This window comes from Tursiops truncatus, chromosome 1 (assembly GCF_011762595.2).
Source record: "Tursiops truncatus isolate mTurTru1 chromosome 1, mTurTru1.mat.Y, whole genome shotgun sequence".
Lineage (NCBI taxonomy): Eukaryota > Metazoa > Chordata > Mammalia > Artiodactyla > Delphinidae > Tursiops > Tursiops truncatus.
The window spans coordinates 183,196,546-183,210,400 of NC_047034.1; the positions used below are offsets into that span (position 1 = coordinate 183,196,546).

Below are 13,855 nucleotides of genomic sequence, written 5' to 3' on the forward strand. Positions count from 1 at the left end.
TTCTGGCCGGTGTGCTGGGTCTGGGTAGGGGGCCGCTGACCCTCGGCTTCAGGCTCTGGTAGAGGGCTTGCGATCTGGTGCTGACCTGGAATTTGGGGGGATGACCAGGAAATAGTGAGGCGGGGGTGGAGGTGGGGTGCTCCTTGGATGGGTGTATGGGGACCAAGGACTCAGTGAGTGTTGCAGCCCACCTAGTCCCTCCTCTCTCTCCCCCAGATGAGAACAGCACCTGGAAGTGGCTGCCGGGAAACTACAGTCCACAGGACAGTTGCCAGGGACCCCTCCTCGCCTCCCTGCCCGGGGCTCAGAGGTGTGCTCCCTGCACATGGTGTGCTCCTTCACATCCAGTCATGTCAGGCAGGCCTGGCTGCGTGTCCCCCGGCCCTGGAGAGGCGTCTTGAGCACGGGACGGTTAGGCTGGAGGGGATGGAAGGCCTACGGTCTCAGACCTCCTGGACACCGGAGTGGGGGAAGGTATGTGTCCCTCCTTCCCCGGGTAGTGATGCCCACCCGCTGCACCAGGTGGGCTTGTGGCGGGGCTGTTCCCTTTGTCCAGCCTTGGCCCTCTTCCCGGGCGATCCGGAGGGCTGCCCCAGGGCCATATCTGCGGGGAAGGCGGGGGAAGGATTAATTAGAGCCGAGAGTGGTCCACACTGTAGCTGCCTCTTTGGTGCGGAGTGAATAGTTTTCAGCAGAGGAAGTCTCATCTCTCTGGCGCCCCTCCCAGGTCGGCGCTGTCCACTTCTAAATGAGCAGAAGCCCTGAGGGCGGAGGAGTTTCCGTCCTCACCCCCTCCAGGTCACGGCAGATGGTACCCTTTCTTTGCCGGTCCCCACCGCGGGTGTGGGATGGGGCGGCGTGAAGCCGCGCGCGCTCGCTCCAGGCCGCTGCTCCCCACCATCTGGAGGCACGGCATCCTTGCCAGGTGTGGCCAAGGAGAGTCGCGAAGCTGCCCCCGGGTGCCACGACTCGAGACCCCAGCCCGCCGCGGACCACTGGAAAGCCCGGAAAAAGCCTGGCAGGGGAGGGGAAAAGGCAGGCCTCCGAAGGGCGCTCACACGGCGAGAGGCCGAGGGGCACAGCCGCCCCGGCGGCGCCGGACCCCTGCCGACCCGCGCGGCCACCCCTCTCCTTCGAGATCCGCCCTCCGGGGGGGCCGCGGCCCGGCGAGAGTTAAGGGGGGCGGGGCGGGGGTGGCCCCGCCTCCGCCGCCGCGCCGGGTCCGAGCGCGCACGGGGCGCGGGGGCGGGTCGGAGCGGGCGGCGGCGGAGGGCGCGGCGAGCCGGGCGAGCGCGGGGAGCGGCGGCGCGGCCGGCGTGACCCACTGCCCGCGCCCGTGCGCCCCCGAGCCCGCGCCCCGCCGCCGCCCGGCCCAGTCGCAGGATGCGCGCTCCACTGCTGCTGCTGCTGCTGCTGCTGGCCGCCTGCGCGCCGCCGCCCTGCGCCGCGGCCGCCCCGACGCCGCCGGGCTGGGAGCCGTCGGCAGACGCGCCCTGGTGCCCCTACAAGGTGCTGCCCGAGGGCCCCGAGGCGGGCGGCGGGCGCCTGTGCTTCCGCAGCCCGGCGCGCGGCTTCCGCTGCCAGGCGCCCGCCTGCGCGGCGCACGCCTCGGCCGGCCGCTCGCTGCGCGCCAGCGTCCTGCGCAACCGCAGCGTGCTACTGCAGTGGCGCCTGGCGCCGGCCGAGGCGCGCCGCGTGCGCGCCTTCGCGCTCAACTGCTCGTGGCGCGGCGCCTACACGCGCTTCCCGTGCGAGCGCGTGCTGCTCGGCGCCTCCTGCCGCGACTACCTGCTGCCCGACGTGCACGACGGCGTGCGCTACCGCCTGTGCTTGCAGTCGCTGCCGCTGCGCGCCGAGCCCGCCGTCGCCTCGGAGCCCGCCGTCGTCCCGGAGCCTGCCGCGTCCGCCGAGTGCGTGGAGTTCGCCGCCGAGCCGGCCGGCATGCGGGAGATCGTTGTGGCCATGACGGCGGTGGGCGGCTCCATCTGCGTCATGCTCGTGGTTATCTGCCTACTCGTGGCCTACATCACGGAGAACCTCATGCACCCGGCCTTCGGGCGCCCGGGCCTGCGCCGGCAGCCCTGAAGTGCGAGGCGCCCGCCAGACCGGGCTCTGCCTGCCCGGCTAGGGTGCGGGAGGCCCCAGGCCCTTGGCCCGCTCTCCCCTCCCCGCTCTCGCTCCATCCTGAGGATCTCCACGCAGGGCCTGCTGGAGATAGATGGGGCACCGGCCGGCCCTTCCCAGAGCCTTGGAATCACCGCACGACCTTTCCAGCTGAGCAGCCGCCTCCCAAACTCCAGCTCGGGACTGGCCCTTGGGCCTGAGCGGAGATGCCAGCCGCGTGCAGGGCTCTCCCCGCTCTCCAGAGCCCTTGGGGGGAACCGTCAGAGCACAGAGACCCTCTTCGCAAGAGCCATTGGCACCCCCGGGCCGACGCCCTGCGCCTCCAGCCTGTGACGAGTGGGAAAAAACCAGGCTGTCGTTATGGCTTGGTCACTGTGTGCTTTTCCGACTCAAGGGGGCCACTTGGAGCCTGTCCTCTCCCCGCCCCACCCCAATGGGCTTAGGTAGTTCGTGCCTTAGTATCTCGGGCCCACTGCGGGAGCCAGCCACCCTTCCAGTGCTGTCCAAGAGGGTCTGTGGCCCCGATGCTGGCAGCTTGTGCGTGCTTCTGGCCAGAGCCCCCCTGGGGACCCTCCCTTCAAGCTTTGCAGGAGCATCCAGTTTGGGTAAGAAGCGTCCTGCGGTGTTTCCCTGTGTGGGCATTTGACAAGTTGGGAGCCGTGACTTAGCTCGGCAGGCGGCCCAGCGTCCAGCTGTTGTTTCCGGGGGTGAGTGTCCCCTGACCTCGGTGGGAGCTGGCAGTTCACCAGGGCTGGGCTCCCTCCCCTTCCTTTTGTGTGTCTGGTGAGGACTTTCCATGGGGACTGGGGGTCTGAAAGAGCAGTGCCGTATGCAGAGGGTGAAGGTTAGATGCCAACTTGCCCAGCTGGACCTTCCACTGTGATCTGGACCCCAAGCCTCAACCACGGCATGACGGACAGCACCACGCCACCCCATCCCCGAGCCAGGGGCCAGCTGCCCCGGATCTGGCTGGGTGCTGCCCCCTGCCCTCCCACCCGCTCGCCGTGGACCGAAGGCTGGCCTTGCCCCTCTCCGGGCAGACCTGAGCGTCTTGGCCGAGGTTCCCTCCTGTGCCAGCCACCTGACGATGCTGGGCGCTGGGAGGGGCGAAGCATGGCTCGCCCGGCTCTGCCTGAGCCCCCGACTGTGGCTGTCCTGGGCCCGACACATCTGGAGTCACTGTGGCGAACTCCCCCTCCCCCAGCAGCCTGGCTGGTGCCCCTGCAGCGCCCGCTCCCTGCCTCTGTCCTTGCTCTGCCCGCCCCTGGCGTGGCACTGGGGGGCGTGGGCCTGGCGCCAGTGTCTAAATGTCCGTCGTTCTTAGACCCAAACCACCGTCTTGTGTGCTTACTCGGGGGGAGAGAAGGGGGAGGGGGAGAGTTGAACCCCTTTTTCCCAGCTCCTCAGGCGCCAGTCCAGTGGTTGGCCCTGGGCCCTTTGCAGGTCACGTGGGGTTAGCCCAGGCCGGGAGCACAGGCACCCTGCCCTTGCGGCTTGTGGCAGAGGGACAGGCAGGGTGTATCTCGGCTGGCCTGTCCACCCTCAGAGCTTGGACAAGCATCTTCTCCGGGGCCTGCCCCGTGGGGCGGGGCTGGGGAGTGGCACCTGCCGCAGTTGGAAATAGCCCCGCCTCAGGAATGACCCGTGTGAGCTGTGACAGGCAGCAGTGAGGCGGCTCCAGAAGGGCCCCCTCCCCGGCCCGGGCATCCCCACGCGGTGCTAGAGCTGGGCGGGTGGGGGCCAGAGGACGGACCTGGGGCCCCTGTGCGTGGCGCATACTGTGTCACCCCCTGCATTCCCTACTGGGCCTCCCGCACCTGGGCTAGGCTGTCCTTGAGATCCTGGAGCCGGCTGTGACCCTGAGGGGCAAACAGCTGGGGGCGGGCCATGCTCTGAGGAGTGACTCATCCCCCCTCCCGCCAAGGGGGCGGGGTGCAGTGAAGTGTCTAGACAGCCAGCAGGAGTGGAAGGGGTTCCAATCCCTCCAGCCTGGCTCCCTGGGGGACCTTTTCCTCTTGCAGCTCTAGGCCACCCGTGACAGGCGCTCAGGTGTCTTCCACAAGGGTGGGGCTGGCAGCCCTGGTCCCAGGCCCTGGTGCCCTGCTGTCCATCCTCTAGCTCCTGTGTGCAGCTGGGTTCACAACCGGCCACTGTGAAGTTCTTGGAGGCCTGCCCTGGGCCCTCCCCCCAGCCGTGCACCTGATTTGGGGCCCTGTCCGTGGCCCTGACTGGGCTCACGCCAGCTAGAGCCACAGGCCTGTCCTACCCGCCGATTCTCGAGGCTGGTCAGCACTGACCCGCAGCCCTCTGCTCCAGAGATGCCTCTTCAGGGCTCTCTTCAAGGGCTTCTTGGAGGCCCAGGGTCCAGCCCAGCAGGGTCCAGTGGGGGAGCCCTGGCCTGGAGACGGCATGGAGCTGGTGTCCACGAGGAGCACTTCTGCTCCTGAACCGTTGCCACCCCTGAAAACTGCTTCCCCAGGTGGCCCTTCCATTCTGGGGGCGCGGGGACACCCAGGCTCCTCCCCTACGAGCCCCCAGTCCTCCATCCCCACCACGTCCTCGAGGAGGCCCCCCCCACCCCCAGTCGCGCTCTCTCTCTGACTCGTGGCTGGCGGGTAGACGTGCGGCTTCCCTGTGCCCTGGAGGTGGGGGTCCGGAGGCCTTGTCCCTCGGTCAAGACTTCGTCTTTCTCGTGGTGCCTGAAGGTAACTTCCTTAAGCTTATGATTTTCTGACGTGGAGTAGAAAGAACTGCTCTGATTCTAAAACACTGAAGGGTTGCCTGGGCTGTCAGCCTGGCCCTGCTTTCAAGAGCCATGCACCCTTTCAATGCCTCAGTCTCCTCGTCTGTGAAGTGGGAACAGTCATCGGACCTAACTCAGAGGCTTGTGTGGAGGCTTATGTGAGATCAGCCAGGCGGAGAAGCGTAAGTGGTCCGTGCTTGGTCCTGTCTGTGCCACGACTTGACGCGCACCCAGGCCGAGACAACCCCCGCCCACGGCTGCAGCCCTAGCCTGACCCTGCTCGGAACCCTGAGGTCCTTGAAATTCCGCCACCAGGCACACTCCCTGCTCACTCCCCAAAGCTGACCCACAGCTTGTGTTCCTCGCTCAGCCAGCAGGAGGGATTCATGGTCATTCTGTGGACGCATGCCCAATGCCCTGTGTGGCAGGCTCTGGGGGCCCAGCAGTGACACCGGAGGTAAGGTGCGGGCCGGCCGGCCTGCTCAGGCCCCTCCCCACGGCCCCCAGGGCAGCTGCTAACTCCCCAGGTCCCCCGGACATTCAGGCCTCCGGCCTCCGAGGAGAAGCTGGTTTCATCAGCGCTGGCTCGTGAGGACCTCACACTCCCAGGGGCCGCTAAGCCAGGGGGTGGGGGCGGACACACAAACGCGCAGGCAGCATGAGGTGCAATGGAGGAAACATTTCTCCACTGGGGCAGGGCTGTGGGGCTGGCGTTTCCCTGGTGATCTCAGGACTGGGGGACTGGGCTGTTGGAGCTGGTCTACAGGGACAGCCAGGGAGCTGCTGGAGACCCTGGCCCAGGGGATGGGCAGTTTGGCCCCTTCAGCCTGAGTCTAGAGAGTCCTGGGTCCCTGACACCCAGAGCCTCCTCCAGCCGCATCTCTCTGGGGACTGGAAGCGTGACCCCAGCAAGCGCCGGCCGAGAGGGGAGGAAGCGTCCACATCCCAGGGTGGGGTCAGGCTGCACCTTCTTAAGTCAGGAGCCCAAGGGCCACACACACACTGCCTCTTTCTTTCAAGGTCCCCCCAGATATCCCCCCTCCTTTAGAGATCTGTTATTTCATTTCTATGCTGTATCGGCTGTCTTTTCAAACTTTCATTTTTTCTAGTGACCTCAGTAAAATGTTCCCTCCATTTCTGATGCAGGGTGTTCTTTCGTAACTTTCGTTTTCCTAACTCTGTTTAGCTTATGATGAAATATTCAGTGAAAATGTCTGCTTGTTTTGGGGGCATGCCTTTCTGGCTGGTCTTCTCTACCTGCAGGGGTGTCAGCACGCTTCTTGTTTTCTTATGGAGAGTCTGGGTGGGAGTCACTCGCTGCTCTGTCCCCTTGGCCACATGTAACGAAGCTGGGTTTCCCTCGCTCTTAGGTGGGGAGTGGGTGGGCTGGGATAGCGTTCAGAACTTCCCAGCTCTGCTGTTAACCACTGCGTTGATTACGTGGCCTCACACGTCTGGGATCTGCCTTTCCTTCCCCTCCCCCACTTTTATCTGGACTGTCTCCTTCCTTTGTCTCACGTGTCTCTGTCCTGCTCAATTTGGATCCCAGCGCGACAGATTCTCCCCATGCCGTTCCCTTCTTCCCTCATGGCAACCACTCTGATGCTGTGCTGCTGGGCTTGTTTTTAATTTTTACTCAACACCGTGTCTTTGAGATTTATCCATGTTGCAGAATGCACAGATTTTTAATTGTTTCTGTTCATTGCATGCAATTTCTAGTGTGTGTCCACCAGGCTGACTTGTCCTCAGCCCTGAGGGTACACGGGTAACTGCAATGCTAATCACAGTGTCGCCATGAAAATGCCCATCCACATTCCTCAGGGACCCCTGTGAGGATTTCTCTAGGTGAGGGGCAATGGATCTTAGGGGTGTGTGTACCTAACCACCAATATTATCAGTTTGTCCTTAACGGCCAAAGCAGTCAGCACTCCCGCCAGCGGGGCAGGTAGGTTTCTACTTCCGCAACTTCTCACAAACACTGTGTATTGTTCGGTTTCGTAGCCTTTGCCCATCTGTTGGCTGTGTAGCAGTAACTGGATGTGATTTTAATTTGCTTTCTTCTGATCACTGGAGAGGCTGCACACCACTTACTATTCCTAGTAGCCATTTGAATTTCCCTGCTGAATAACTGCTTATTCATAATTTTTGTACATTTTCCCATTGCTGTGGCTTTTTCCTCTTGATTTTCAAGAGGTCCACAAATAGTGCTGTCCAACAGGACTTTCTGAAATAAGGAAAATGTTATCTGTGCTGTATTAGTTTCCTGGGGCTGCTATAACAAAACCACAAACTGGGTGTCTTGGAACAACAGAAATTTATTCTCTCGTGGTTCTGGAGGCTGGAGGTCCGAAATCAAGGTGTTGCCAGGGGTGGCTCCTTCTGGAGGCTCTGAGGGAACGTTTCACGCCCGTTTCACGCCTCTCTCCAGTGTCTGGTGTGGCCGGCAATCTTTGGGGCTCCCTGGCTAGCGGACACATGACTCCAATTTCCAAGGACGCCCCTGTTATGGCCTCCTCCTGTCTGTCTGTCTCCTCTGAGCCTCTGTGTCTGAATTTCCATCTCCTTTCTCTTATAAAGACACCACTCACTGTATTATTGCCCACTCTAATCCATTATAATTTTAAAGTATTTTATTTAGTTATCTATTTATTTGGTTACACCAGGTCTTAGTTGTGGCTCACCAGCTCCTTAGTTGTGGCATGTGAACTCTTAGTTGCGGCATGCATGTGGGATCTAGTTCCCTTACCAGGGATCAAACCCGGGCCCCCTGCATTGGGAGCACGGAGTCCTAACCACTGCACCACCAGGGAAGTCCCCTAATCCATTATAACTTAATTTTATTCCATCTGCAAAGACCCCTATTTTCAAATAAGGGCACATCCACAGGTCCCAGGGGTTAGGGTATCAACATATTCTTTTGAGGAACACGATTCACAGTAGTCACTAGTCTAGTCAGTATCTACTAGTCATTGTGGCTATTTGGGGACTTGAAATGTGACTAGTATAACCAAGAAACCACATCTTAAGTTTTAATTAATTTAAACGTAAGTTCAAATAGCCGTATATATTTAGTGGGGCTGTACTGAACAGCACACTTCTAGATACATACCTTTGACTATTTATTTTTTAATTAATTAATTTATGGCTGCGCTGGGTCTTCATTGCTGTGCACGGGCTTTCTCTAGTTGCGGCTAGTGGGGGCTACTCTTCATTGTGGTGTGTGGGCTTCTCGTTGCAGTGGCTTCTCTTGCTGTGGAGCACGGGTTCTAGGCACGTGGGCTCAGTAGTTGTGGCGCACAGGCTCTAGAGTGCGGGCTCAGTAGTTGTGGCGCACAGGCTTAGTTGACCCGCAGCATATGGGATCTTCCCAGACCGGGACTCAAATCCATGTCCCCTGCACTGGCAGGCGGATTCTTAATCACTGCGCCACCAGGGAAGCCCCCCTTTGACTGTCTAGATGTTGCAAGTATTTTCTCCTATACTGTGAACATTGTTAACAGTGTCCCTTGTTGAACACAAATCCTTAATTTTGATGACATCATCAGACCTATCTTTTTTTCCCTATATGTTGTATGCATTTTTTTTTGGTCTTAAGCAATCCTCGCACACCCAGATAATACATAAATATTCCCCATGAGAATATTTTTTTCGACTGGCTTTATGACTTTACTTTTCATATTTAATTGTCTAGAGGTCACATTGTATATGGTGTGAGGTAGGGATCCAACTTTTTATATCAGCACACTGAGCCGATTTCCCCAATCCAGTCTGCAGAAACAATCCATCCTTTTCCAGGTGCGTGGGTCTGTTTCTGGGCTATTGTATTCTATTGGTCTGTTTGTCTTTTCGTACAGTGGTACCATATTATCTTTATTATTATAACCTTAACATCTGTAGGGTGAGTTTCCACATTGCACTCTCTTTAAATTTATATGTATATTAAAAATATTTATTTATGTATTTATTTATGTATTTATTTATTTAGGCTGCACCAGGTCTTAGTTGCAGTATGCAGGATCTTCGTTGTGGCATGCGGGATCTTTTTTTTAGTTGTGGCATGCGGACCCCTTGGTTGCGGCATGCAGGATCTAGTTCCCTGACCAGGGATTGAACCTGGGCCCCCTGCATTAGGAGCACAGAGTCTTACCCACTGGACCACCAGGGAAGTCCCACATTTCACTCCTTTAAAATGGACTTAGTGAGACTTCTGATTCCAGCCAAGATGAAGTAACAGGGACCAGAACTACCCTTTCACCTGAAACAACTAAAAAATCATACAAAATATGTGAAACAGCAGTTCCAAATACATTGGCTGTAATGCAATGAAGGGCCATGACCTCTGAGAGAAAGGAAAGAAACGAATTGAGTTCTGTGGCTGCTCCAGCTTACTGTCTGGAGGATTTTCAGGATGCAGAGCGAGGAGGAGGGACTCAGGCAGAGCCCAGTATTGTCCTGAGTTAAGTGGAGGGATCTGGGAGGCCAGGGAGGCCAAGATGGCTGGAGTTTGGGGGGCAGAACACAGAATAAGAAAGAGGATGTGAAGATCTATAGCTTAGGACTGACTAGTGTGTGTGTGAGGGAATCACCAGGCCAAGAAAGGAGCCAACAAACAGGATTAGAGGCAAGACTCCTCAGAGTTCAAGCAGGGCCAGGAGCAGTGTCTCTGACAACCAGCCAGAGTGCAAACCCACCCCCGGGGCACCGATTACACATGTATCAGCTGCTGGAGGTTGCCCCACAACCTGATGCTCTGTTTATTTCTTCTCTTTCATTTTGTTTCGCTTTTCTGTTTCATTTATACTTTTTATTTATATGTCTTCAATTTCACTAACCTTCTCTTCTTCAACGTCTAATCTACCATTAAACCCATCCAGTATATTTTTCATATCAGATATTTTAGTGCAATGTATAAGAGAACAAGTTGGTAAATTGTACTTTATCAAACTTAAGAACTTTTGTCCTTCGAAAGACATTGATGGGAGAACAAGACGAACCACAGGGAGAAAATATCTACATATCACATATCTGGAATATATATACATAAACTTAATAACAACACAATGATAAATGCACAAATGATTTGGACATCTCGGCAAAGAAGACATAGTGACGGCAAATAAGCACCCGAAATTATGCTCCATTTCATTAGTCACTAGGTAAATACACACACTGAGATACCATGAGGTACCTCGTCTAAAAATGTCTAAAACTGAAAAGACTAATCACATCAAATGCTGGCAAGGATGTGGAGAACCTGGAACACTGCTCATGGGAATGTAAAATAGTGCATCTACGGGACTTCCTTGGCAGTAAGACTCCATGCTTCCAATGCAAGGGGCGCAGGTTCGATCCCTGGTCGGGGAACTAAGATCCCACGTGTGGCGTGGCACAGCCAAGAAAATATGAAGGAAAAAAATAGTACATCGCTTTGTAAACAGTTTAGCAGCAGTCTCTTAAAAAGTTAAACGTACATCTAAACTTATGATCCAATCATCCTACACCCAAGCATCAAGCCAAGAGAAATGAAACAATACGTCCATACAAAGACTCATTCGTGGGGACTTCCCTGGTGGCGCAGTGGTTAAGAATCCCCCTGCCAATGCAGGGGACACGGGTTCAAGCCCTGGTCCGGGAAGATCCCACATGCTGTGAAGCAACTAAGCGCGTACGCCACAACTACTGAGCCTGCACTCTAGAGCCCGAGAGCCACAAGTACTGAGCCCGTGAGCCATAACTACTGAAGCCTGCATGCCTAGAGCCCGTGCTCCGCAACAAAAGAAGCCACCGCAACGAGAAGCCTGTGCACCACAACGAAAAGTAGCCCCCGCTCGCCACAACTAGGGAAAGCCCACGCACAGCAATGAAGACCCAACGCAGCCAAAAAAAAAACCAGACTCATTCATGCATGTTCACAGCAGCCTTATTTGTAATAGCTAGAAGCTGGAAACAACCCAAATGTCTATCAACCCAAATGTCTATCAACAACCCAAATGTCTATCAACCCAAATGTCTATCAACAAAATGGGGTATATCCATATAATGGCATACTTCTCAGCAACAGAAATGAACTATTTATACATGCAACATTATGGGTGAATCTCAAAATGATTATGCTGAGTGACAGAAACAAGACCCCCCCGAACCCCCCCCAAAAAAGTACTCTATGATTCCATTTATATAAGATTCTGAAAATTACAAACTAATCTATACAACAGGAAGCAGCTCAGTGGTCACCCGGTGAGATGGGGGGTCGGGTGGAGGGGAGTGCAGGAAGGAATTACAAAGGGGTATGAAGAAACTTTTGAAGGTGATAAATACTATCTTGTTGCTATTTTTTTAAAATAAATTTAATTAATTAATTTATTTGTTTATTGGCTGCGTTGGGTCTTTGTTGCTGCGCGCGGTCTTTCTCTAGCTGCGGGGAGCGGGAGCTACTCTTCGTTGTGGTGCGCAGGCTTCTCATAGCGGTGGCTTCTCTTGTTGTGGAGCACGGGCTTTAGGCACCTGGGCTTCAGTAGTTATGGCGCGTGAGCTCAGTATAAGGAACGGCACCAAGAAACGGAGGAGAGCTTAAACAAGCTTTATTTGGGAACGCTCCCGGGCGAGGTTCACTGGTCCCAGAGAAAGGGGCCAGAGAAGTCGCGCCCGGGCGAGGGTCTGGTAAGAATTTATAGGGGAAGAAGGGAAAGGGGTGTGGTGAATCCGGGAGGGCGCAGGTTAATCCTTATTTGGTGGTCTCTTCGGGTATCGTGGCAATATCCGGTGCCGGTTGCATCAGTCTTGGGACCGTTAGTCCCGCCCCTCGAATGGCGGGAAGGCTGGGCCGGATGGAAAATCCCCACTGGAACTGGGTGGTCCAGAAAGTCTCCAGGTCAGTTTCTGGAACTGGGTGGTCCGGAAAGTTTCGGTCTGATGCATCCTGTGAGTCTGACTGCGTTCCCCTGCCTCGGGCCAGTTGGCCTTACAAGTAGCTGTGGCTCGCAGGCTCAGTAGTTGTAGCGCACGGGCTTATTTGCTCTGAGGCATGAGGGATCTTCCCGGACCAGGGCTCGAACCCGTATCCCCTGCACTGGCAGGCGGATTCTCAACCACTGCGCCACCAGGGAAGGTCCCAAGGCTAGTTATATTTCAGCTTGGGGTTCCCACATCATGATGAAAGTATCAAGTTCATCAGATGCTGGTAGCATAAGCACAGACAGTGCACAGAGGGCTCTGACAACCACCTGGGCACCTTCTCCCTCATGTACCTGCCCGACGAGTACTCAGTGAGTGCCTCTAGAGGAACATTTCTAAATGCACCACACATAAGGCAAAAAAGCCATCTGGGCTGGAAGTGGAGTCCCTAGCCCTTTGGAGTCCCTAGCCCTTCAGAGTCTATGAATGCAGTGGGGTAGAGATGCACAGAATGCTAACAGTGTTCAGAACCATAAGAGTTAAGTTCAGGGTGGTACTGGGAGCAGAGAAAGGCCAGCAGGAGAAGAGGAGGACGCAGGTAAGCTTTCTTGAGGCTGGTGACATCTATCTGAATCTCAGTGCCTGGACTACGACTTGAGGTATGGGGGTGGCGTACGCAGAGGTAAGAAAGGCATGGGACAGTTTCCAGCTGGTGCTCCCTTAAGTTCTAAACAAGAAGCAGGGAGAGATGAGGTAGGAGAGCTCGGTATTGCACCGGTACCGTCAGACCATAATGTCTTTGAATTCAGGAGCACATACTGGGGAAGCCATGGAGGGGGCCTTCCTTTCAAAATGTAAACAGCGCTATTATTTGTGGTGGGGGTAAGAGAAAATACATGTTCATCATAAAATACAAAGTTAAGGAATTCAAAAAAGTATAACGGGCATTCAAAGCACTGTTAACCCTACCACCCATAAATGCCCTCTTTCCGGGGCGTCCCTGGTGGTGCAGTGGTTGAGGGTCTGCCTGCCAATGCAGGGGACACGGGTTCGAGCCCTGGTCCGGGAAGATCCCACATGCCGCGGAGCAACGAAGCCCGTGCGCCACAACTACTGAGCCTGTGCTCTAGAGCCCGTGCTCCGCAACAAGAGAAGCCACCGCAATGAGAAGCCCATGCACCGCAATGAAAAGTAGCCCCTGCTCGCCAAAACTGGAGAAAGCCCGCAGCCCGCGTGCAGCAACGAAGACCTAACACAGCCAAAAATAAATAAATAAAATAAATAAATTAAAATAAACGCCGTCTTTCCCACTGCCAAATTTCAGTGTATGTCTTCCTGGATTTATGTTCTGCACATATTCAAATACATACAGAGCAGAGTGCGGGGAGCGGGGGAAGATGCCCTCATTCGTCCTCATTCATCCCTCAACCCCCAGGTCCTTCCAAGTAAATGCTTCCTTCTTGCAGTCACGCACTGTCCCTCCCATACACTGCGCCCGAGGGTCCTTAAGTATTCTGAGCGTCTGGTTCTCAGCTTTTTTCTCTGTGAAAACATCAGGAGCAATGGTAGGACATCAGTGAGGGTGGGCTCTCACTGCCCTGGCTTCTGAGTTTCTCCCTCTCCAACAGGAAGACTCTCTTCTGCCCTTGCCTGTGGTCACGCTTAGCCTATAGGTATTCAAAAGGCGGCCCCCTCCACACCCTGTTTCAAGTATCCTGCTCTACCACCGTTTGGCTCTGGTGACATTTCTTCCACTGGGATCTCCAATCCAGAGCACACAGTACCTTTCCACTGCCGCCACCCCTTCATGTCCCTTCATGTCTCATCATTTCTGGATCCACGGCGGAGAATCGCCATTCCCTTGCCCCCTCCCTTTGCTGCGCTCCCAGATCAAAACATCAGTTCATTTGGCCACTCCAAGCGGCCGGACGTGGCTGGAGAACAACAAAACCGGGTTGATTAGTTTCACTGTCATATCATGACCCCAAACCTCACGCCCGCAGCGCCTCCAAACCAACCCAAGGATCTAAGTCAATTTGCTCTCCCAACCCGAGAGCTTTCCTCACACCTTCTTACGCCTCCTCTCTAATCATC

At 55.9% G+C, this 13,855-nt stretch overlaps 1 protein-coding gene and 1 non-coding gene across 2 annotated transcripts; one reads left to right on the plus strand and one right to left on the minus strand.

Moving 5' to 3' along the window:
* The first annotated feature begins 1,065 nt into the window (after nt 1–1,065).
* On the plus strand, nt 1,066–8,768 carry FNDC10 (fibronectin type III domain containing 10). The gene has a single exon (XM_073797591.1). The coding sequence runs from the start codon at nt 1,384–1,386 to the stop codon at nt 2,083–2,085; it is 702 nt and encodes a 233-aa protein (XP_073653692.1). The 5' UTR covers nt 1,066–1,383; the 3' UTR covers nt 2,086–8,768.
* Nucleotides 8,769–8,959: 191 nt separating this feature from the next.
* TRNAR-CCU (transfer RNA arginine (anticodon CCU)) lies at nt 8,960–9,032 on the minus strand. The gene has a single exon. It is a non-coding gene; the product is annotated as a tRNA-Arg (tRNA).
* Between the last annotated feature and the right edge of the window lie 4,823 nt (nt 9,033–13,855).